Raw genomic sequence first — 25,465 nt, 5'->3', positions numbered from 1 at the left:
GTTGTTTTGTCCTTAAAGAAATCATTGACTAGGGGGAACTGAAACTTTTATAGCAAAACAACCAAATTGGAGAGGCAGCACATGACAACCCATTGATGCAGGTTTCATTCCACCACATCACCCAGGTGACTGACTGGAGTTCTGTCAATTCTCCTAGCATTTATGGGTACTAAAACTTTGAGAATAATCCTTAAAAAAACGTCCAATCTACTATAAAAGAGGCACTTACGCACATCAGTATCTCTAATTCTGGGTATCACATTAATAAAACAGAGATAGCTTTTATCAGCCACAACCTGGCATAAAACCACGTGCTGCACAGTTCAGCCACGTTACATTTACGCATACAGATGTGAACACGGGCACTGACAGCTGCAGCTGCTCCGCGTTTGGTTTTGTTTGGCTACTCACTGTCCAAGCGCGCAGCTCTTTCGTCTATCACACATTGTTTGGTGTAGGAGTCTTCGATCGTTGGGTCATAATCCGTAACAAAATAGGACTGCAGGAAAAAAAGAAAAAAAAGCACGTGTAAGAGAAGCACCTCTGGGACACCCACCAAGTAAGACGCTCCATGGCTTAGTGAAGATGAGCAGGTTGATATCCACGTACAACGGGTTGTCACTTTACTCAAAGACAGCAGCATTTCTATTCCTCGCAGATGCTCCCAAGTCACAGAAATTACTAGCAGAGTTACTGAATTTACTGCATTCCTCCAGGATTTCTAGCTTCTAGTAATCCCTTGAGTTTCCCAGCAGGAATTACTAGAAGCTAAGAAGTTTCTAGTGGCTTTTTAGGCCTCCAGGAACTGCTAAGTCTCTCTGAACATCTGGCAGGGCGTAGATGTCTTCAGCAATTCTCACGCGTTTCCAGGATTTGCTTCCCTTCCCCCCTTGAGTAATTCCTAAGCAGCAGTAGGATTTTCCCAGCAATTCCTAGAATTCTGCAGCAGATTTATAATTATTTCTAGAAGGGCAAAATCATTCTCATCTTTTCTTTCCCCTATATCCAGGACTTAGTTTTATCCAGAAGCTTAAAACCTGGCTTTTTAATGAACGAACCTATTCATAAACTATGAATTGTCTGAATCTCAAGTCCTCTGTGATCTTTAACAAACTGTGAAAGAAGAAAAAAAATCATTTATGTGACCATACCAACGTGTAAATCAAGTTATTTACAAAATCTGACTTCAAAAGGAAGATCACAAGGAAAAGAAGTCCAATGTTTCATTAAGGAAACAGAAAAAAAGAAATGAAAAAGCTGTATTTTTAAATAAAAGGGAGAGCATGCAATCAGCTTATTTCACTCTCCTGAATGGGTATTAGTAGAGCACCTGAAGCACCACGTTCATAGCCAACAAGTGCAATATTTGTCACCAGGAGAAGTCAGAAAATTGTCATCATCTCAGAGGGATTCTTCCTATTTTCCTTATTATCCCTGCAAGGTCCAAGAACAGCAGCAAGCTCTGCAATATCCAGAGCATTTCTGCACCCTCCCCTCCTCCCCAAATCCTCCAACTTTTTTTTTTTTTTTAAATGAAAACCACAAAGTGAGAGCATCGGACATGGTACACGTGCACGGAGCACTTTTCCTCCCTCAGAAGAGGGAGGGAATTGTCCCAACCCAGCATCGGCTGCATCTCAAACTCAGATTGAGCACACGCCAGAGCTCCCCCCATTTAACAAGCCTCATATGAGCAATTTCTTCCCTCCCGTGGAGATCCGCTGCCAAATCTGCTGTCACAGCCACTCTAGGAGAGGTTTGCGAGGCAATTAGTGTTGTGGTTTACCTCCAGGCAGTAGACAAAGCTAATGTGCCTGAAATAGCTGCTGGTTTTGAAGGAGTCTTCCCAAATTGCACTGGGACTATTTGCCACGGGGAGCATTAACCACAGCTCACAGGCCTTATTCAGTCAGGATTGATTTATGAAAATTAGACGTAGCAGATACAGCAGGTATCAATCTGAGCAGAGCCAGGCCTTCCTGCTGCCATCCAGGCGGCGTTTAAAGAATTAGGGGATGACACAGCAACCCCGAAATATCCCCAGGGGCTGCACCTCCACCTCCAAACGCTGCCCTGTGACAGAGAGCTGATCTTACGCTGGTGCTGAGCGCAGGCAGATGAGCAGAGCGTGCAGATGCTCAGCACAGCGCTGCTGTCCGTGGCGGTGTCTGGAGAGCTGGGCCAGCTTTCTGGTGCCTGCTTCACAGGAGTGGGATGGAGCAGGTATGGAGCAGCCTGAAGGCTTCGAAGCAGCTGCAAAATGCCCGTGAGCTACAGCAGGCGTCGTGATGCCAGCTGGTACAAAGCACACAGAGCCACTCCCCACGGGTCACCCTACGGGGACACCGCTCTCAGATGTCTCCCAAATGTCACCGAGCTTGCAGTGATGAACTGGAGGAGCTCAGTGTCATTCAGCTGGCTCCACTGCAGCTGGCCACTGCCTGCAGGAAATCATTAGAGGAAACTTCTGTGAAGATAGCAACTCCAACATGCTCTACTGTTACACCACTCCCTTAATCGCTAATGAAATCAAGGCACTTTTCCACCCACTTCCTAGAAGGGAAGCAAGAAGCCAAGCCCAGTAGGCTCATCAGCCATTCAATTTACCCCAAATATTATGCAACGAGTTTTCTAGGTTTCCTCTTTCGAAGACTGCTGAGGCAATCAAGTCCAGAGATGAGAAAACCTGCCAAGGCTGCAAGCCCAAGAGTCATTCCTGCAAGAGCTGCATCTCTCGCAGCCCACCACCAGCGCCCCTTTAGGCACACACGTGGCCTCGCCGACTGCATTTCGAGCACCATTTCCTGACCTCCCCTACCTGCAGGGCTCTGAAATTCCAGCGTTACCATCATCCTGACCACTGGTCTCACCATTTGCCTCCACTTCAGGTAAGAGTAACTCCAAAGCATTGTTTCAGTCACTCTTTTGGCAAGGAGAATGTGTGAAATTTATTTTTTTCATTTTTTAAATCATCTCCCCCGCTCATTACGCTGCCTGTAATGCACAGAGGGGACTTCCTCCATTAGCTGGGCTCCCTCACAGTCCCAGGACTCCCTCTCCATCCATTAATAACAGCAATTAGCAGGGTGAAGACATCTTACGCAAGCCACAGGGAAGCGTCACATTTTTGGTGCAGCTTTTTTGAATTATTCTTCATTAGCCCACGAATAGTCTCCAAGCTGAAAAGCCACCTGAAAGCACACGAGCTGAAAAAGCACAGCACCACGACGGGGTGACAGGGGCGCCACGTGCCAAGACACATATTTATCCTCGCCCTGCCTATAATCTCCAGTTGTATTTACTAAATATACGCTTAATGTTTCAAAGAGCTGCTAGCTGCTTATTTAAATTTTTTCCACGTGTTTAGATTTTTGGTTTCAGCCCAGTGAAGGCAAGGAAATAGAAGGGTTTCCACCCTCCAGCTGAAGTTACAGACCGCCTCTGGGTTTAAATAACACCCCCGATTTTTTAGCACTCAGCCCCGCCAGAACCATGCCATGCAGCAGGGCCAGGACAGGGACTGCCCCTGCATAGAGACCAGGACACTGCAGGAATTACTCGTGCCAACCCAGCATTGTTTTTAAACCGAAGTGCTCGAGGTTTTCTGCGGTGCTGCAGATGGCGGAGAATGTGGAACAAAGTCTGGGATTACATCAAAGCCAGAGCAGGCAGCAGACAGCTACCAAAACACCAGATCATGCTGCAGAAGGACAGGTGTGTCCTTCTCCAGTCATCCCATACTCACACAAATCCCTACGAGGCACTTTTACTTCTAGAGAGATTAACAGCACCTGTTCCTTTCTTCTGAAAAAAAAAAGAGACATTAAAACATCGTCTGTGTGCTTCAAAGCAATCAGGGATGCTTCCCTCACTCTGTCCCGCTGTCCTGGTGTCTGCTGCCAGCGCTGTTATGGCCACCCAGGGAGGCAGATGCCATTTGTCACTGCAATAACCGTAATTACCACGTGATGTGAAACCCTTGATAATTTCACTAACAGTGAAAACAGAACAACAACAGGACTGGAGAAAGTTACAGTGAAAGAAGGATGCCACGAGCCGTGCACAGAGCCACGCTTTGCAGGGGACTACAAGCCGAGCACCCTCCTCGATTCCCATTGCCCCTTCCCAGCATCTGGCAGGAACAACAAGGCTGCTGTTATCAAGATGAGAAGTTCTTTTTATCTGCTCCTGAAGAACGAGAATTACATGTACATAAAACACGGGTATTTACGTATGATTAAGCTCATGCTTACTCAAGCCTCAGAGCATGCAATGTTCTGACGTTATCCAGAATTGTCCGAGAGCACATCCAGGAGACTATCCCACAACGTGGACTTCACAGAGGAGCAAATCTTAAATGTTGAAGAAGATACGGTGGGAATACAACCATAAACATCTGACTTGGTTACGTATAACTAAGTCTTCCCCTGAGGAGATACGTATTAAATATATACACAGCACACAAGGATTGTCACAAGCTTGTGCTTTGTTTGGAAACACTAAAAGCACAAGTTAGCCCTACTACACAGCCACGTATTCTTACATCTCTCCCTCTCTCTGCTCCCTGCTCCTCCAGATGCAGCAATCGCTGAACAAGCACTTCAGAGAAAAAGTAATTTGTGCGGAGTACATGGAGGTACTTAATGCACACAGCCACACATACTACAGCTCTTCTCTGTAAAGGAAACTGCAGCAGCTCCTACCTGAAGTACCCAAAACCAAAACCAACTTTTCTTCCCCCCGCAGGCATTGGGAAGCAAAAGGTAGGCCAGGGGGTGCAAAGGGACGCAGGATAAACTGTCTTGGTTTGAAGCTGAATGCAGATGTATCTGAATCCCGGCTATGCACCTGTCAGGTCTTGGATTCCCTAAGTGAACACGTGAATTTCATACCCATAAATGTACTCACTTGTGATGTATTTTTCTAGCTAGCTGTACACTAAGAAGTTCCACGTTTGTATCCACAGCTCAGCAGGGCTGGCTCACGGCAGGATTTAGGAGCCACGATGGTTCTGGAGCCTGTTTGTGCAGGTCAGACAGCAGAGAGGAGCTCAGGAAGATGAAAGGCTGAAATGAAACCGATTCCCGTGCTCTGAACAGGAACATCTACCAGTGCTTTAGGTATTCCAGCACCCGTTAATTTCTGTCCTTCTAATTGCTACCTGTAAGGAAGCAGCTTTACCTTCTCCTACCCTGCTTGGGCTGCAGCAGCCCAGGAAAGAGATCTCCCTTCTCTTCTCCTTGAACCTAGAGCCAAGGAGTGACTTATCTGCTGAACAGATAATTAAAAGATTCTGGAAAAAAAAAAAAATGACAAGTTTTGAGTGCATGCTCCTATCGTAGAGGCTTCAGGAATAAATCTTGCAGCTCCTTTGCTGGGAAGGGTTACGTGCCTTTCTGCTCACTTCCTGCCTGGCTTACATAAGCTGTCAGGATAACCATCGTGAAGTGTTAACGCAGCCTCCACACCTGAATTATGGACAGAGGGGACAGCAGTTACACATGCAGAACATCAGTAATGGTGGTTGGGTTTTGTTACTTTGGGTGTTTTTTTTCCAATACACACATTTTCTCGCGGAAAGGAACATCATTTGCCTCAGTTACGAGCAGAAATGCGTTTAAACACCTTTTGAAAAACTATCTTCCTTAAAAACTTAAAACAGCTTTCAGATTTTAACTCAAACAGCCCTGAGCCATGCTTACATTTTTCCCGTTGCTGGTTTACAGCTACCCACGGGGTGCCCAACTCAGCACTGGCAGCTCGGTGGCCTCTGATTTATCGCGTTCATACTGAACAGAGCTGCTGTAAGCAACGCATACCTTACACTCTGCACTACAACTACTGACTTTCGATACAGTTCTCACCACTCAAGGTCAGAGAAAAGTTCACTTTCACTGTCCTTTAAGACTTCTTTGCAAAGCCCCGAATTAATGCCTTTTAATGCCAGTAAGCACCAGCAACCTTCTTTGAAGAAGGCTTTGCAGTTTCTCAAGCCTAAACACGCCTGATCATAAAACGTGCTCTACCCTGCCAGGATAGGCGAGTCCTGATTTCATTTCATTTCATTTTTGCTTCACAGCAAATATGTGCAAGAACCACTTGCAATTCAAATCACGTTTAAAATATTCAGTACTATCTCTTCAGCCATAAAATTTCATCAGGTTTGGGCAGTTTTCAGCGTCGTAGCACACTTCGGGAGAACCTCAGTTTCTACCTCGAGAAGCCTGACATCTTTTTATACTTACACATCTGCCGTTAGGACACGTGTATAACCAGGTAACAGGACTACAGCTCTAAGTAAAAAGAAAGTAACATTACTCAAAAAAATCCCCCTGGGGGTGGGGGGCAAGTAAAATTACGGGAATGTACTTTTATCGTGTACATGACATCATCAGAGCACCTCAAATTACAGCACTGCGTAGCAAGAGGTTTTGATTTATAAGTTTAGGTACAGTAATAGGGTAAAACACCTGATTAAAATAGCTCGTCACTTCAGGATCTTGAACCTAAACCAGCAAGGGCCTTCAGATTAGAGGTGATAAACCACGTTTAGGGCATTTACAGTCTGAAGAAAGAAGGCACTTCACAACTCCGAGGAAAGTACTGAAATCTACTTGAGCGTAGACTGAAAAAACTTGACTCCATGGTAAAAATAAACCCTTGAGGAGAGTATTCACATCAAATCAGAGCCTTTAAAATATATTCAAGCTGCAAACAAATTGCTTGTGATCTGGACTTCTCAGATTGCCTGGCTTACACCATGGACATTGAGACTCATATTATTACTTTAACACAGTAAGAACTTTTTCTAGCCCAAAAGAGCGCGTAAAACAGATCCACTTCAACAAGTCTAGTGCGTTTTAATAACATTAATTCCTACTTCAGATTTTCCTTTCTTCAAAGTACCTGAAAAACGTTTGAGCTCTGGGACTCTGCAACAAGCTAAGGTAGAAAACCTTCTGAAGTTCATGCCTGTCTTATTCTGAAAGCAGTAAGCAACAACCTGCTTTAGGTAGTAAAAGCCTTCTCCTACCTTTCCTACCACATCTCAGCTCTCTACAACGCCAGCTGCTTTTGTCTTTGGAAGCAGGCAGGCAGAGAGCCCGATGGGTTCCCCTCTTAAAGAAATTGCTTTAACATGGAGATACGGCCGGGTAAACTAGCCCGTTAAAACCAGAACCTACAGTCCTCTAGACTGATTCAAATTAGGATTAAACATCCACAGGACGGTATTTCACCGTATAACTGAACTGCATTAACAAGTTAAGAAAAGAAAAAAAAAAAAAGGTCCAGAATCATCAACATATATTGAATTAAAAGTGAAGATGACTTTCAGGGCCAGTAACATACCTGCTGTACGCTATGAGGCCGCTGCAGTCACAGACAGCAATGAGTCTCCACCCAGTCATTCCTTTTTTCCTATTACCACAGTAAATCCCATAGAGTTTTTGAGCACCAGCTTGGACAACATCCAACCTAAAAACATTCAGCTTCATTAGCAAAGTCTGGAGTATTTTATTTTTTTCCAAGACTTACTGGCTGATCATTAGAAGCTAATTATTTAGGAAAAAGGCTATAAAATAGTACTTAAATCTAATAAGAATTATTGTGTCAGACGAGCACTGTTCTGTTAGCTTTATGTGCCGCCCAAATCATGTATTTATTTAACTCCAACCTTTTGGCCTGAGAGTAGGCTGTCTAGACTCATTTCACAGACTGCAGACAATTACTGTAATCTGTAAGTTTTGAAAGTGCCATAACCAGAAGTGGCACTGAAATGGCAGCTGTGTTATTTAGCCATCTATTTTCATTAGCAAGGCTAATAATTACTAGCTTTCCCCCCCAACTCCTGAACAGCTTGCAGGTGGCGAGCTACAGACAAGAAGATCGTGCTAAGAAGCTACCATAAGGATAACACACGGAAGGCAGGTGTTTAACAAGGCAGTTCCCTAAATTTCTTCGCACCACCACCGACACAGCCTGCAAGCCATACCGGGTGAGGCTGAGGGCCTCAGCACGAGCCCCAGGCACCAGCTGCTTCTGGTGCCTGCTCCGACAGAGAGAGGATTTATCCTGGTTGACAAACATCGTCAGTGGCCTTTCGGATCCTGGCAGGGCCAGCACACAGGCTCGGGAAAGAGCCACACTGAGGAAGAAGCACCCACCCACGTGCCATCACACCCAAGCCCAGCAACAAGCTCCATAACTTTCATCTCCTCTCTGCAAAGACGAGTTTCTCCGAGGATCTGATGTTACAGCGTCGCTTTCTTACCCCATATATAAAAGGAAAATATTAATAAGCTTCATCGAGGCTTTAGAGCCAAACAACAAAGCTTGAGAGCATCTTCTGCCTCACCTCTAACCCAAGGTGTCAGGTTAACCTACCTGATTCTGAGAAGGAAGGAAGAGGACCTTGTCAGAAGAGGCTGTGGACACCCTTTAGCACTAGAGACAGGATGTCCAGAAGCTCCCAGGCACACAAGCAGCCTTTGTTTTTCTCATCTGTTTGGACACAGCATTTGATGGATCAAATTCTAACAGAGGAGGAAAAAAAAAAAAAAAAGCCTGAAGCTGATCACTGTCAGCCAAACGGAGCAGAGCAACGTGAGAGTTACTCCATCCTCAAACGCGCCCGTAGGACAGAGAAATTCCAGCCCTGCTCAGCAGAGATCTCTGGCACAGATTTTGGAGCTACAGGTGAACCTGACAGCACAGTGAGGCTCGAAAAAAAAGCACAAGTGCTTGAAGTAGACATGGACACTGCTGGGTCAAAGCAATACTGCCATTTCAGAGGCTGTGGGTTTCTGTAACAACAGAAGGTTACAATTCCAATATATTGAGCCCTCCAGACACCAGTGGAGTACAGGGCTTTCCCTTCCAGCCTAACCTGCGGTCACACTGACGTTAAGTCTCTTAACATCCTTGCAAAGTGTCTTCAGAGGCATTCTGTGTCTTTTTCCTCTCCCTACCGCTAGCAGCAGAGCTCCAGACCGAAGGTTATTCAGACAACAGTGTCGTTCAGGCTGCTTTTCTCACGGAGCGTGGAGTTGCAGGACAGCATGAGGGCTGTTTAGAAAAGGCAATTTTGCCTCTGATATTTCAGAATGTGCACAGTGAAACTTTTACAGTAGTTAAGTTTTTTTTACAGGAGACAGACCGTTCACATTCCTAGAAGGAATACAGGAGGTAACAGGGAAAATTTTACCCTTGAGAGTCAGGTGAAAAAAAAAAAAAAAAAAAAGCCTCATGGCTGTGAAGTCTCAAGTTTGCTCCATGTTTTGTGTCAGTGTCCTACGAGTTTACGTTGCTTACAGCGACGCAGCTTACATATAGGGAAATGCGTACAGACGCTAATTCCAGGAACCAGAAGCTATCAAGTGGTTTTACACAGCTGCTAATCTTGACATGCGAGCAAGATTTGGTACTGCAGAGCTGCTTACAGGCACTGCCTGGCTAAGCTCAGCTGGGTAGCTGGTCTGTAGGGGAAGGGATGAGATCCTCAAGCTCCAGTGAGTGCAATTTCAGTGCTCCTACATGGCGCCAGAGTTTTCAGCCACAGAAACTCTACATTTTTCAAGTCAAATGGAAATATGCTTACATCCTCAAATGTTACATAAAAAAAAAAAAGCTTTTGTCTTCAGTTTTTAGCCTACATATTTAAGCAAGCAACAATTTCCATCTAAAAAAAGCATATTTACCAGCAAAACATTTGCTTAGACCAAAACCAACCACAGAGTTTCTTCCCCTTTGTCTCTGCACCTGCAGGTGTACTTCCACTCTTAGTCAGTGTCACCCTCAGCACAGGGCAGGAAAAAGCAGGAAAGCACCTCGGGAACTCAGAGGGAGCTTACTTTTTGCCCGGAATTCACACAGACGTTGCATGGGAAAGAAAAAGAGAGAGATTACTTAATATCTGTGGCATTAACGATGTTTAGATGAATATTTCATGTGAGGCTTCAGCTGGAGGACCTACGCAGGTATGTGCTAGCGGGATCTTCCCTACCTTTAGAGAAGTTATGATCATAATAGCAAGGACTGCCTTACCTCAAGTGAGAATATAATTACATCCCAACCAAATATTGTTATAACTGAGGCAGAAAAGCACATCTCCTGTAAGGCACCATCCTCGTCCACTTAACACAACCCCGCAGCACAACAGACCAGAGCTCCCCGAGCGTTAGCAGGCTCGTTCTCACGTTCAGAGCCACTTCACGCTATGCCACGAGCTGCAGCTCGGTGTGCAAATACCTACTTTCACGTTACAAAAAGCCACATCTATTATGAACCACATCAAGAAACTGCAAGCAAACATTCAGCTGAAGCGCTATATAATCAACCACCGCAAGCAGTCAACAAATGTTTTTACAGTACAGCCTTTTATGGTAGCAGCAAAGAAAGCAAATGGAAGATGACAGCAGCTCTACACCGAGCAGCATCACCTCCTGTGATGGAGCTGGTTGCAAGTGACAAAAGCTTGCGTTAAGCCTGGCATCCACAGAGTGTCCCTGCTTGTTTAGGGAACTCAGTCTGAGCCTGCAACACGTGCTGCAGTCACGCTGACCTTAGGATCACCAGGAGAGCAAGGTCCTGTATTTTCTTCCCTAGCATCCAGTCTCCTTATTTTCCCAAAGGAAATAAAGTGTGGTATTGCCTTCCAACAGAGCAGCCAACTCTCCGGAGTCTATTAAGTCGATCTCCAGCACACAAAGTCGCTGAGGGAACCCCAAACCCCACCACCCTCCCTTCTACATCCTTTCCCAGCCCGTTGCTTCACCCTCACATTAAGAACCTCATGGGAACCATCCACGTTGCGGACATGGAAACCTTTCACAGAGGGCATTTCTAGTGCTGTTTCTGCTGGTGTCCCAAGGCTCAGGAGACTCCTCGCACACGCAGGCCTTTCCTTTCTGTTGATGGCATCTTATTCTTTCATGGGCTTCATTTTGGGGAACTGCCTCGTCCCAGCTGGAACACGGCAGACCAGTTTACCTAGAACAGATCTCAGCTGAACGCAGTTAAGTGCCATAAAGTATTTTCCTCCCCTTCCTTTTGCAACTTCATAGATTTCTATGATTACTTGATCACACTTGAATCCCTTTTTCCAATGGCTTTGCTTATTAAGAGGCATGCAGCAAAACCTTCAGAGCTATGCAGCTATGTCCACAGCAACCTTTAAGCACAGCTCTTTACCAAATGTCGCTTTAACAGACTCGATTATCCTCGCCCTGCCAGTCCTGCTCTGAATACAGCACAATCCTCTATTTGAGCAGGCTGAGTACCTCCAATGTCCTAAAGGGAGACGCACACCCCTAGAAAAAATAATAAAACATTTGGTGTTCTCACACACCGCACTCATGTTGGCCAGTCCATCATCCCATCTCAAGGTTGGAAGTTTCTAAATTTTTAGCCTTTTAAAAGCCATAAAGTTAAAATTAAGGACTGGAATACACGCTCAGATACTTCACAACACTACATGGTAAGGCAAGATTTGTTCTGGGGGTTTCCAGCAAGGTGATTTCCCTTCTGTCCCCTATGTGCTCTCATTCTTTCAAAGATTTACATAAATTCTCAAATAAACTTGTTTTCTAAACTTATAAGCTGCCGTCAGTCCGGACAGAGCAGATGGAGCATATGATTTACTTCATTTGCATCGGAGGATACGTGCTGAGCTCTCTCCATCACACTCCTTCACAGACACCAGTTAAGGAAAGCAGCGTCATTATCTGGAAAACACAGGTGCGAGCCATATGAACACCGGTCGTAAAAGGCACCAGCAAACACATTAGCTAAGCCATGAAGGCACGATTATTTCATGACTTTCAAAGCATGGAAGGACAATGGGATGATGGAGAATAAACTTCATCATGCCAGTCAGATCTTCACTTCAGACACGATGGTCCCACTGCCTGTGGCTCCGAATCCCTGCTTTTAGGATCACTAACTTGACACAAAGCTTCAGTGAAGGTGCCTTCTTCAGCATAGGTTTGGAGACCAGCCACTGCCAATGGAGAAATTTGGTAATTTGCTCATCACTAAGATATTTTGCCTTAAAAAAAACAACAACAAAAAAAAACACGTGCAATTCTCCTCCCCAGTCATCTGGGCACACCTAATCACGCCCTGAAATAAGGGCAGGGTGCCATTATCCCACCGCCTTCCCCAGCAAGCAGGGGCTTAGGCAAATGCTCGGCGTGAGGGTGGGAAGAGGCAGCAGTCCTAAGCAGGCTGAAAACGTGTGAGCAGCGTGCAGAGCCCTGCCATTTGTTTACTTTTAGAGTAAGGTTTTAGAATGCATGAGGTTTGATCGGAGGGTTTTTTTTTGTTGTTGTTGTTTAAAAAAATAATAAAAAAAATAAAAAAACCTGCTGCTATTTCCGCTCCCATATTGTACCGAGTAGTGATCTTGTGGTAAAGGCATCTAGTGAAGAGAAAACAGAGCGTGGAATGCACGAGCAGCCAGCCTTCTGCACCGAAACCACAGGAAAGCATATTAGTTTCTCTTGTTTTTATAGATTAGAAACAAGTTCTTCAGCTTCACAGCTCGAATAATGGGCTATTCAGCGCCCCCGAGCACAGGTGACATCCCAGGCAGCCACTACATCGGCACAAGAAGAAAGCCTTCGGGACACCTCATCTCCTTGGTTAACTCCTCCTGAGCTGAGCTTGAATCTCAGCTCCACCTCCAAGCATAATGCTACTGCCACAGAGCTCTGGCAGCCTCCAGCAAGCAGCAAAGCCAACGTTAGGTCATTTACAAGGGCGGGAAGGATACTACCAATTAAAGGCTTTCTTCCAGCATTAGGAATCACTGTAATTTAAACCAGAAGTTTTCTGGACTCGTTTCCTGTGCACGGATGAGAAGCAACCTTCCATAATCACCCAAACTCAAAGCTGATGCATTCCTCGGGCAGAGCCCAGATGGCACTGACCTGTTGCTGCTGCAGCTCTCTGCTTCTTACAAAGGTTTCTTCAGAAAGGTTTTTTAGCACCGGCAGCCCACAAGCTGCAGGTTTAGGAAACGACTGTCAGATAAAGATAAGGCAGAAAAGCAGACCTAGGGGTATCTTCCTGTGCATCTCGGTGGCAGCCAGCTGCCAGGACAGCAGGTTGCCACTGCTCGGGGACAGCGTGCACCCCAGAAGCACCCATCTGAAAGCTGCCAAGTTCGAGCTCCCTTCCTGACGTGCTCAGCCAGCAGGAGGACTCAGGGCACACGTGGGATTTTGCCCAGAAGAATAAATACCATTGAGTCCCTCTCACTAAGGAGATGGCTTTTCCTAGAACGAAGAGAGACCGGAGGCATCACGATCCATGAAAGGAAGAAGTTAGAGAGATAAATACCTAGCAGAACTATTAGGTAATCACATCAGCATCTTGTAACTCTTGACAGTGGGGGAAGCGGAGATCTGGAAGCACTCGGCTGCAAGGCAGCCTGCTAGCACACACGCAGCGCAGCAAACGTTTCACATAAGCTGGTTAGTGGTCACGAAAGCAGGTCTCAATTATCTAGTCTGAGGCAAGTGGCTGGAGCTTAAACTATTCGTCTGCAACCAGACCGAGCAAATTCTTCCAGATCACCACTTCCCCCCACACAGATCACTTCACGAGATGCAGCACTTGTTTGGGCTCTGTCTTCCCAATTCACAGATATTCTTAATAATTTCAGGGTACAGCATTGGCTCAAGCTAGAAAAACCTTTAAACTGTGAGCAAAACCCCTGACTTTATACAGGCTCAGCTGCATTTTCAGATCCCAGGTCACGCTTCCACTGAACAAACACTCGGCCAGCACAGAGCAGATTATTTTCAAATTCGGCTCGAAGCGATCAGTGCGATCCCCAGTTCCCTTTTCGGAGGAGACTTCTGGAGGGTCAGCCTAAATATTCAAGGCCTCCCACCAGACAAGTCGAAGCAGCCCTGGAGGAGGGGAAGCCACCATTAAAAATGTCTGGAATGCGGCCTGCTTGGAGGGAGGCAGCTCGTGCTGGGACAAAGGAGGTGGCTGCTTCGCATCTACGGCTCCTTCCCCACATCAGACTCCCAGAAAGATGAGCGAATTTTATCAACGTTTACAGAATGCACATGGCTGAAGATCAGTCTCACCCAAAAAAAAAAAAAAAAAAAAAGCTTATTGAATCCTTTGACTACCTGCTCTCCTGCTATATATCCGGCCCCTGCAGAGATGGGGATCGGAGCCGTTTCCACTCTTCCCAACCTCTCGTTGTAGTGCTCTCCGTCAGACACGCAGCTGCATAGCCAGAGTTGTTTTACCTTGCTTACACGCTGACTTGGGCCTCGTAGGTTTACCAAATTCATTGCAGGAGTGCTGCTGAGCGCATTTCTCCACACACCCCCTTGCTCCAAAGCGAGGTGAGAAGCGGGCTCCCAGGGCCAAGGAGCGCCAGGCAAAGGCAAGTCAGCGTATGGGAAACAGAAACACTTCAGCACGTGCGTCTGCAGCTGGGAAATCTCTATCAGAGTGCGTGGTCGAGACTCAGATAACTTTATTTGGGGCCTGGGGAGAGGCAGGAGAATGACACGCAAGGGCGGTATGCTTCTGGGGGACCTGGAAGACAACCACTAGGAAAAAAAAATCCCTAAGCAGCAACTGAAAACACAAAACTAATGAAAACTGTCCTGGCAATTGTTTTCTCAGCGATGCTGCGTCATGCAAAGCCTAAATCCTTTTAAATATACCACCAGTACTTATTCTGCTAATGAAGACTGATTAGCACGAGCTAGCAGCAGCAAACGTCAGAGGCGCTGTTAGCAGCATCTCCTTCTTTAGCAGTAGTGCTGGCAGCACACGCTCCAGTGTATCGTCAACAACGACTTCTGCACGATTACAAAGAACCTTCTTAAAAGGAAAGGCAAACACAGAAAAACTACTAGGGCCACGCAGTTTAGAAACACCCTACTACAAGCAGCGCGTATTAACATAGTCCCCTTTACTTTCCTTACACAGAGTAAGTTTAATAACAGAAGATATTTAACAGATCGCTTTTCCATCCAAAAATGCCAGATTTTTCACACAGCTTTACCACCGACATCCTGCCATTTCGTGGTCTGCTTCCTACATAGGAGGCACAACATTCAGCTTCGTTTGCAGGTCTTCAAAGGTTTTATTTGCTTAAATTGGAAATGCTGCGGGCACTCTGAGGCATGACCTGGGCAAGTTAGTTTTGCCAGAAAAAAAATGAAACTGGAAAGGTCTTGAAATTTCACCTTTTTCTAGCAAATGTAACTAGTGAATCAACACGGTAGATCGCTTCAGAAATACACAGCTAGGTACAGGTCTTCTGCATAAAGATCTTCAGTTGAAGAAAGAGGTGTGACAGTAACTCCGTGGCATTTTGTTGTGTGGGGTTCACGTCTAGTTAATGGTTAATGCACGCTGGTCCCAGCAGCCAGTACTTGCTCCTGTGCTTCATGGGGTCCTTCCATGCAGGCTCTCGGCACCCGAAGCCCTCTCCCCATTCACCACAGATCCCAGCTCGGTGTCTTGGCAGCGCTGGCGAGTCGGTGCAGGTCCGGGTGAGCCGGCCCCGCGGCCAGATGAAGCTGTTTGCACAGACAGGGTAACTGATCCCGGGTAGAGACATTCCCGGGTTATTTTTAACTCCGATCGCTTAAGGACTTGCAGAGAACTTCACGGAGAAAACAGTGGCACAATCGCCGCGGCAGCACGGGGACCTGCTGCTGGATGCTTTTCCTTCAGAGCAGCACCAGCTTCCCAAATTACACGCTCAGCTACAGCGAAACCCTGTTCTTCGGGCTTGAAGAGTACAAACTGACCTCATGGCCCTGCTCCTCCCCACTGGCTGCCCCCTTTTGAAAAGCAAACAACAACTTGTCCTCACGTTCAAGGCCCTTCCGTCTCTCCAGCTGCACCGCCAGCACGCTGCTCCGACCCGCTCGAGTCTCCAGCACGTCCCCTGTGTCCGCACACGCACCGCTCGCTCCCCGCCGCGTTTTTGGGGAGTAACTCCTCTTTTCACGTCTGTCCATCAGCACGAAGGTAAGACTTCCCGTCGCTGACATCTTCCTCGCTCTGTCCGCACCAAGCAACCAGCTCCTCGGGCAGTTTGGCCGCGTGTCAGCTCATCTGTAGGTTGCACAAAGTTTACCGGGGAGCTCGCCCTCAGCCGGGATCTCAGCCCATAAGCAGACCTTAGGGCACTTCCCCGAGTAATTAGAGAAGCGCGTTCCCAGCCACCTCCACCCAGCTCAGGTCAAGGCCCTGCATACACTTCAGGACAGCCACAGCGCAAGCTCCAAAGCTTTTCCTTTGCTGGCAGCAGATTAAAAAAAAAAAAAAAAAAAAAAAAAAAAGGTTAAAAAACCCTAGGGAAGCTCCATCGAGAAGCAGAGCTACACACCGAGGAGCTCCCCCGTCCGACTTTGGCACTCATGCTGTTATGTGACCAGTTCAGGTGTACACGTGGTGCGTCCTTGGATAAGGGTAGGTAAGAAAAGGCACAGCAAAGAAGCAAACACCTTTCTCTCCGCTACCTACTCCAAGTAATTAAGTTATAAAGATCGGAAAGAAATATTTTCTTTCACATCACCTATTCTCCCAGAGGGGCTTAGAGGCTATTCTGGACCCGAGCTGCAACCACAACCAAGCTGTGAGACAGAAGATACAACCAGCAAAGAACAGAGGGTAAAAAAGAGCTGGGAAATAAATAAATACGTAAATTTGAGATCATAGGGCATGCAGGATTTAGGAAATAAAAATATAGCTCAAGACAAGCAGGTAGGACCTCACCCAGTGCTCATACAGAATTCATTCCTCTAGGATCCAGCTCAGTTCCCCAGATTCCTAGCAATGGGTTAGCACTGCTACCTACCAGCATTTTTAAGCAAAACCCCACCAACTCTGCATGGCAAACCATTTGCCAGGCAACCACTGCCTACAGGTGTTATTCGTAATTAAGCTACCTAATCTGTATCCCATTCACTCCACCCCTTTTGGTAAAAATTTGTCTAGGCTGCTCTGAGTTACATCCAGAAGTTTTTGGAGGTGTTATACACAGAGCCAGAGGGACAAGTCCAGATGTGAGGAGCCATTCCAAACGCGACTTCAGTCAGTGTTGGTTTAACATATTTCCTGAAACGGAGAGCATTTACACCGCGTGGTGCTTTCACCTGGATGTTGTTTTACTTCAGCCATGCTCATGGCCATATCCGAGCACAGGACTACCAGCTCCTGCCAGACAGCCACTCTACTTCCCCCTCAGGGAGCTCAGCCCCAACCTCTGCAGCGTCCCTGGCTGGTGGGTGACGTTGCAGCACAGCCCTGGAGCCCCAAAGCCTCGCCACACACCTCCAGCCAGCAGCTGGGGCCGCTCCTCAGCGCACCTTGACAGCGGCACCAGGCGGCTGGGAAGCCGCCCCGCCAGGACGCCGCGAGGAGCCGCCACACATGCGCAACATCAGGGCGGCACACCGGGCTCCTGGCAGCTCCTGGCACCTCGTCAGCCCTTCCTTCTCGCCTGCGAGTCAGGCCAGGAGTCAGATCTGCAGCCTGGCGGCGGTTCCAACTGAGCAACGCACGGCTCGGCGGCGGCGGTGCTCCGGGAAAGCCAGGAGCGCGGGGGTTCAGGTTTCACAAGAAGCCAAACAAGCAGCCCTTATTATTCCAGGTGACTGCATCGCAAGTGCCTTGTTTGGATTAGGATTTTTTTTTTTTACTTCCCACCTTCTCCCGACACACGCACGCGCCGCCTTTAACCCCGATGGATGCCGGCGCCGAGCCGCTCACGCTCCTCAGCTGCGTTTTGCCGTCTCCTGTTAGGGCACGCTGCTTCCCGCAGGAAGGCCCCACTCTTTATCACAATGTAAGCACACCACTCGAAGCATAGCCCTACATGAATCCACAGCCTGGAATTCATGGCATTTTAGTCCATTTTTTTCCCCCCCCCCACAACGGTCTCGCTTGAAGAGCGCTTTCTGAGGGCCAGCAGCGGTTCAGCAGAGCACCTAGGAACAAGAGAGGGTTTTACAGGGGCTGCCAAACGCCCCGGGTGCCGGCACGAGCACCAGCTGCAGTTCAGTTGTTGCTTTTCCATCTGCTTTACCACTCCGCACCATTAAATTCGGAACAGGCCATTTTCTGGCCCAACAGCTCTATCAGACATGAAAGGTGCTCGGAGCTCACCCACCTTACCTTCAGCTGCGTTTCTAGTTAGCAAGAACTAACATCCCGGTGAAAGCAGCAGCAGGGGGAAAGAAAGGAAAAAGAAAAATAGCTGACCAGTTGCTCACCATCCACCTCTAGGTCTTATATGTTTGGTTTCAGAGAAACATCTCGTATTAGGCTTCAGGACTCAATAAATGTACATCCTATTTGCTTTACTCGCTTGCTCAGCAACACAGCCAGCTCAGGTCCCAGCAGAGCTCACTGCTGACAGTCGGAAGAGCAGGAGGAGATGCATTTATGTAGCAAATGCCCACTTGTAAATACAGCAGGGATTCAGTACACGCACACAAAACGACCAGCAGACCCCTACGTACAAGCTGTACCACGTATTTGTGCACTACCATAATCAGCATCAAGTTGACCAACAAACTGAGCTCAACTCGGTCCCACTGAACTACATCCAGTCACCACCACCTCCAGCGACATTTATAAAGCAACACATCCGTGTTACCCGCTGGAGTCCTGTTCAGCAGGCAAACATCCACGGGCATTTGTCCCAAAGCACAATCTTCAGCTCTGTGAAGAGGCAGAACAAATAATTTTCACGACTGGGATCAAAAGCGCCCCCAACTTCGGGGAGCAGAGACTTGAGGGAGCAGAGCGTGAGGGGGCTCCTTGCTGCACAGTGCTGAGACCAGCTACGCACAGAGCAGTTTAACCCAAAAAAAAAAAAAAAAAAGCATGAAGTAAATGGCAACTGCAGGACAAAATATGCAGAGGGTGATTAAGTATTTGCTAGGCTGTACTCCCTTTGAGCAAGGAAACCTGAACATTACAAAGGGCTGAGTTAGAAGGGAATGTGGGGTATTTTGTGACAGACCTCTGCATGACAGCTGGAGAAAAGCTATTGTGGCAACAGCTGTGTGCTCTGCACAGCTCATACTCCCAAATACCTCAGCCTGCTACAGGGCCAGCTAGCTGCCTGCAAGTTATTTCAAAAGTTTTCTGCCTCTTTTGGGATCTCTGCGTGATGGATTATTTGTTTATTTTTCCAATAAGAGGAGGAATGCTTAGCTCCAGCGCTTAGAGTTTTAAAAAGACCGTGGTATAGAGCCCGACTATCGTTTGCCGGGGCTTTCCTGAGGTTTATAGCTGTGTCGGATCCCATCTACTCCACGATTGAAACTTCTCCACTTCCTGCCTAACAGCGCGCAGCCCAGGGAGCACGAAGTTCATATATCACATCCTGATTTAAAGGAAATGATTTTAAATTTCCAGGATGAAATCCTGTCCCACCAACGCCACTACCAAGCTCTGTTTATCTCCTCAGAGGAAGGATTTTGAGGAGCACGGCAGTTGTCTCCCCGCCGAAAGCTTTGATCTGTTACTGCGTTGTCTGAAATTTCTCCGGGTTGTAAGAGGAGCCCCCGAGGAGTGAACCCAGCCTCTCACGGGCAAGGAGCTGCATCCCACATGCTGCTCCCGCTGCGCTGGTCAGCACGAGGACGCCAAACCCAGCACGGGGAAGGGCTTTCTTGCGTGACACCGGCTCGTTCACCCAGCCCCCTTACAAGGACATGGTTGTTTCAGCTCGGATTTTAGCACCACAGTCTGCAGCTACCTCAGAGCCACAGTGAGAGCCTGGCCCCCGCAGCAGGTCCTGCTCTCAGGGCGGGTGCCGACACCTGAGCAAGGCTGAGAGACACGGAAAGCAGCTGACCCGGTCCTGCCCACACCCCCAGCTCCCTCTTCGCTTATTCCAGCTGAAATGAGCCAACAGCTTCCCCTCTTTCCAAACACAAAACCCCTTCGGTCTTTCAAAGGGACACGGTGAATGAAGGTGTGTGCACATCAGTCCTGTTTGCTGGGAAATATCGAGCAGCAGCAAAGCAGAAGCAGCAGTGACTGCACTGAAGTACTCCCCTGCAGGAAGTTAAAGCCCGGGGCTATAGGGAAGCAAGCCCAAGTGTGGAAATATTCACTAGTGCCAGTAAGAAAAAAAAAAAAACAACTTTCCTTTTTAAGCTTCAGAACTGAGAAGCAACAACCACGCTACCACAAGCAATAGGGAGGCAAACCAGGACCGAAATCCCTCGCTGACATCAAGGCTTGTCAGGAGGCCAAGTCCCGTACCCAGCCGCGTTTGCGTGAGGCAACGACAAGTTTGTCACCTAATCCTGAACAATTCCAGAAACGACGCGTGTGACTCGCTCGTAATCAATTTTAAAACACCTCGGGGTGGCTTCCAGGCAGCCTCAGAAGACAAGCAGCGTCCTGGGCAGGGTATGTGCCACGCAGAAGGGGCTGTGCGGCCAGGCCTCACCTCTGGCCGCCTGCAGCTCTGTGGAAGCACAAAACCCCCCGCCAGGCACCGATGGCTCTGCTCAGCACAGCCCAAAGCCCCCAAATCTCCATGGGACCGAGCCACCCAGCAGGGCTCATGGCGCAGTGCCAAGGCTTCACCTCACGGCAACGCCACCGAGGGGGCGAAACGAGGCAGGTGGCAGCGCGCACACCGAGCACGGGTTAATTTGGGAAATTCGCCTTCAGCTCGGCGTGATGCTGCCACTCCAGCAGCAAAACCCTTCTTTTATCGCCACCCCTCGCAGGAAACCCTCACAGCGCCGGCTGCTCCGCCACCCCCCTGCGAGCCCGGGGCCGGCAGGAGCCCTGCAGCCCCAACTCCCCCCGCGTTTTGGGGTGGCGTTACCCCCAAAGCCCTTCCCGCACCAGCCCCGGCCCTACAGCGACCCTAAAGCAGCGGGACCCCGCCCGGCCGAGCCGCCCCCTTCTCTTCCCCTTTCCCCTTCCCCTTCCCCTCCCCGCGGGGGAGCCGGGCCCGGCGCGGCCCCACCCCGGCGCCGCGGGCAGCGCCCAGGCCCCGGCGGGGCTGCGGGGAGGGGAAGGGGAAGGGGAGAGGAGAGGAGCGGGGAAGGGAGCGGAGCCCCCATGGCGGCCGAGCCCTCACCTGGATGAACTGGATGGTGAGCGCCGACTTGCCCACGCCGCCGCCGCCCACCACCACCAGCCGGTATTTCTCCTGCCCCGGGCCGTCCCTGCAGCCCGCGGCCATGGGGGAGCCGGGTCACGGCTCCGGCGCCTGCCTCCTTCCTCCTCCTCCTCCTGCCTTCCTCCTCCTCCTCTTCCTCCTCCTCCTCCTCCTCCTCCTCTCCGAGCCGCCGCTGCCCCGAGCCCCGCCGAGCGCCGCCCGCCCCCGCAGCCAGGGCGCCGCGGCTACAAATGGCCGCCGGGGGGCGGGGCCAGCCCCGCCGCATGCTAATGAGCTCATGCATATGCATGAGGCTGGGCGGGGCCTCCGCTAATTGCCCCCTCCTTGAGGGTAATTAGGTCTTGGGGGGGGTAATTAGAGCGTGGGGGGGCTCGCACGGGACAGCCTGAGGAGCCCGGGGCTGCCCAGCTGGGAAAAGGGAAGTGAGGGAGGGGGCTGGCAGGGGGCTGGCACCGCCTAACCTGCAGCGCAGGGAAGTTGGGCAGAGAAAGTTTCAGTGCAGGAGGACCCAGTGACAGGACGAAGAAATGGGCTCAGGCAGCAGCAAAAGGAGGGTTTTCTCCTCGCAGGCACACCGGGAGCGGGGAATGCTCTGCTATAAGGTGCCATAAGGAAGGCGAAGCTGTACCTGAGCTGAGAGAGGGTTAGACCACGTCACTCGGCACAGAGCAGACACCAAACGCAGAGATGAGGGACGCGGCTGTGACCGAGGAAATTTTTAACACGCCGGCAGCATGAAGAGGGCTGGCTGGGAGGAACAAGGCGCCTTGCCCCTGCCCCGCTGCTGGAGCTGGCCCCAGCCAGGCCCAGGAGCCCGTGAGCGCATGAAGGCAGCAGGCCCAGTCCCCTCCTGCGCTCCCGGCTGCAGGAAAAACACGAGGTGAAAGAAGAACCTCAACTGGTACCAGGCCTTAGTTGACCCAAGGGGTGCTTTGTTTTCAATAAAAGCCCCGTTAGGATTTCGTGGTCGGCTGCCAGCTCGCAGCTCACTGATGTGGTGGCCTCCTCGAACCCAGCCGTAACCTCCACGCTGACTATTGCAACAGGATATTTGGCTCCTTTGGTCTAGAGACACATCGAAACAAACATTTTATTTTTCCCTTATCTTTTTTTTAAGGTTTCAGTTTCATCCTACGTCACTTTAAATAGCTATTTTTGCTGGTGTGGCTATCCGGTCTTGTGAATTTCACTAAAGAAACAACAAGAGTTCCCTAACGCTGACAGATAAAGGATTAAAACAATTAACGCAATCACCCGTTACTTTAACAAAGGCTCTATTGTGAAAACTTATTGCTGTCAAAGCCTTTGTGTTGGTTATTTTGGGGAACGAAATCCAGTTTCACAAATAAAGCAATATTCTTGCAAAGCTCGAGGCAGCGGTGGCAGAAGAAGAGCTGGGCAGCACCAGAGGAACAGCACGTTTTTGGGGGCTGTAACCGTATCCAAAGATCCCAGGGTCGGATTCAGAACCTTGTCTTCCCTCTGGCAGCCCTTGCTACCAGCCCTAGTTTTGGGAAACACGGAGTTTACTCGTGAATAGACATGGAGATGAGGACACAGCACAAATCAGGATTCATTTCAGGATCGGCTAAGCTAGGAATGGCTGAGAAATGAGGTGTGTGGAAGGTGAAGACAAGAAACTCGTAACTGATACAAGGTGCCAGGGGAAGATGATTAGAAAAGGGGTTTGTACATGTATGGTCCATGAGATCGGGAAAATAAATTTTGCAGCTCCACAGGGAAGAGCAGGGTATCCATAGGGAGGTGGAAAGTGCAGAGTTTCATACTAGAGAGGAAGCGCTTGAGCTATCAGGATGTGAGATGGCAAAGATGATGCCAAAGTTTTGGTAAAGTGACTGGGAAAGAAAGTATACAGCTTTTAGAACCATTACAGAGAAAGAAGCTGCATCGTTTCAGATCTAGCCTGAATACGTGTATTTAAAGAGAGACAAAAATCAAGAATGGCATCCAGATGGCAAGCTTAAAAGATAGAGCACCACACTGCTTTATATAATGACAGAAAAAAAGGTTTCAGGAAGTGCTTGGGGGGAAAATCCAGAACTTCATTGTACGTTGGCAGCCTGGCAAGGATGTCTTCTAACCTCCCAAGCTGACATCTATGCAGTAAGTGACATACTGAGAGCTAAAAAGTGCTCTGTGAGAACATGACGGCTTAATTAAGAGAGAACTTGCTCACAGACTTAGTGCAGAAAAAAGTTACAAAATCTTTGGGACGTGAGTCAGCACGGTCGGTTACTGTAACGCTGAGTTGTGCCATTAGAGAGGTTCCTACAGGTGGCATTGTTTTTTTACCCCGTGCAAATAGGCGCTGAGCATCACCCCTCACACCGTATGGGCACCGCGACCTAATGAAACCCGTGCGCTGCAGTTCCCAGCAAGAGCTCCGCTGCTGAGCCTACGGGGGCAGGTGATGGGGCTTCACAAAGTCATAAAGCAAGGAGCTAGGGGCAAGTGTTACAATCTGATTTTCATTGGGATAAGAATGGAAGACTTAATTCAAAATAAAACGTGCAATAGTTTTTCCTGCATTAAAAATAAATAAATAAATAAACTTGATCTAGTTGTTACACTTACCAGCAACCAGAAACTAAAGAAAAGACAAGGTATTTCTTCACAGGCACATGTACCAGTTTCTATCTGAGTAAGAAGTAAAACTATTTTCAGCCAAGTAACTGCAGCTTTTGATAAAATGTTCGTGTATTTTTGTATCTACCTATTCCAGTAAAGAACTCTGAAGTAAATACTCATACACACGCACAGACACTTCAAAATATGTCATTTTCTTTGAGGTTTGAAATTGTCTTTTTCTTTTTTTTCTTTTTTTTTTCTTTTTTTTTTTTAAAGTTCTATAAATTGGGCTTGACAATTTTTATTAATTACATGATTCCTTTAGAACTTCAGACGTGCTATACCCAACGGTAATTATAAAGCAATGGCATCCCAAGGAAAAATGAGTAAAAGTCTCCCACAGTAACTGAGTAAGACCAGGATTTTAGACAAGGAATTTGAGATGCTGTATGTTTTCCCTGACACTTACATAACTGCACAGAGTAAGGAACAAGTGGGAGAATTTTCTTCAGTGGAAAATGCACCAACAGTCATTTAGTGAGCAGGTCGGGGTTGGCATGCTCAGGTGTCCAGGCAATCCTGTAGCAAAACAACCAGTCCAAAACAAACCAATGTATAGCTACATACACATTTAGATTTTGTGTTTCTATATATATTTATGTATTTATTGCTTGATATTACTAGGGAAAAAAAAAAAAAAAACAAAAAACAAGCAGGAAAGAAATCCAAGCTAGCACCTTTTGGACCTTCCCTATAAACCCTAAAAAAGTGAAGGTGAGCCTAAGCCTACAATAAAATGAACAATTCTCCATAAAACAGACATAAATTATTCCTTTTAAGCCCCTTGCCCTGTTGGGAAGGAGACTGTACCTTTCCTGGTCTCTTCCCAGGTAAGCTGAGCCACTACAGGTGCTGACGGTGGGAAGCAGGCTCCAGGCTGGTGGTGGGGTCTGGCTTGTTTCTATGCTCGTCAGCTCTGGGGCAGTGCCACCTTCCACATCTGATACCTCCAGCCTCTTTCCATCACCCGTCATGACCTGTCAGAGGGCGGAGAGCCCCACACGTGTCCACAAACACGTGTGAGCCTGTGGGGGGCGAGTTCAGGCTGGAAAGCCGAGATAACACCTGCAGGTTCTGTCCCTGGGCTCTTCTCATTCTGTGCTCCCAGTGGCAACGTGTGCCACCCGTGTGAGGGTGGTTCGGGGGATTTGTGTCCTGCCAGGCTCACATCCCCACCTTGGTGGGCTGCTTATCTCTTGCGTTGCAGCTGGTGGTGCCCAGCAGCCGAAATGATGGTGTCTGCTGACTCTGGAACTTGGGGGGCTCCACCTGGGAATAATCTGTGTCTTCCCACTCACCCAGGACCCTCCTGCATCACTGCCACCAATGCTGGGTCTTGGGACAGCAGGTGAGTGTACAGCGCAGTGCTGTCGCCGCATTTACGTCTCAGGGCAGTGAAAGACAACCCCACAAACCACAGCTGGACTTCCTTGACGAGAAAACGAGCTATTTTAGTCAACACACAAAGTTAAAACATCATTAAGAAAACCCTGCCACTCACCTTGAGAAAAACTGAGAGCTGGGGGCCATATCTTGGTTAGTTTGTCTTTTCCTCAAGTCAGGAGATCATGCAGCTGGCAGAGCTGCGACGTCAAATTCGTATTTCCACCGCTCAGACAAAGCTCCCAGACCAGTACTGTTCATCTAATCCACTTCATTACGATG

At 48.4% G+C, this 25,465-nt stretch overlaps 1 protein-coding gene across 2 annotated transcripts in view; it reads right to left on the bottom strand.

Moving 5' to 3' along the window:
- The window catches only part of RRAS2 (RAS related 2), a 33,205-nt gene extending 11,933 nt beyond the window's left edge, over positions 1 to 21,272 (bottom strand). Inside the window, exons 1-2 of one of the 2 annotated variants that reach the window (XM_082760952.1) lie at positions 21,110 to 21,272; positions 412 to 499 (exon numbers count right to left, since the gene is read on the bottom strand). In XM_082760952.1, coding sequence (XP_082617078.1) covers positions 412 to 499; positions 21,110 to 21,214 — 193 coding nt within the window. In that variant the 5' untranslated portion in view covers positions 21,215 to 21,272. Of the gene's footprint in view, positions 1 to 411; positions 500 to 7,350; positions 7,408 to 21,109 lie in introns of those variants that run through there. The other variant, XM_082760953.1, reaches the window with a different exon arrangement.
- Between the last annotated feature and the right edge of the window lie 4,193 nt (positions 21,273 to 25,465).

The sequence above is a fragment of the Aythya marila genome (assembly GCF_965140915.1).
Source record: "Aythya marila genome assembly, chromosome: 5".
Classification (NCBI taxonomy): Eukaryota; Metazoa; Chordata; class Aves; order Anseriformes; family Anatidae; genus Aythya; species Aythya marila.
The sequence above is the reverse complement of the archived record's forward strand: the minus strand, read 5'-3'. Positions and strand labels throughout refer to the sequence as shown.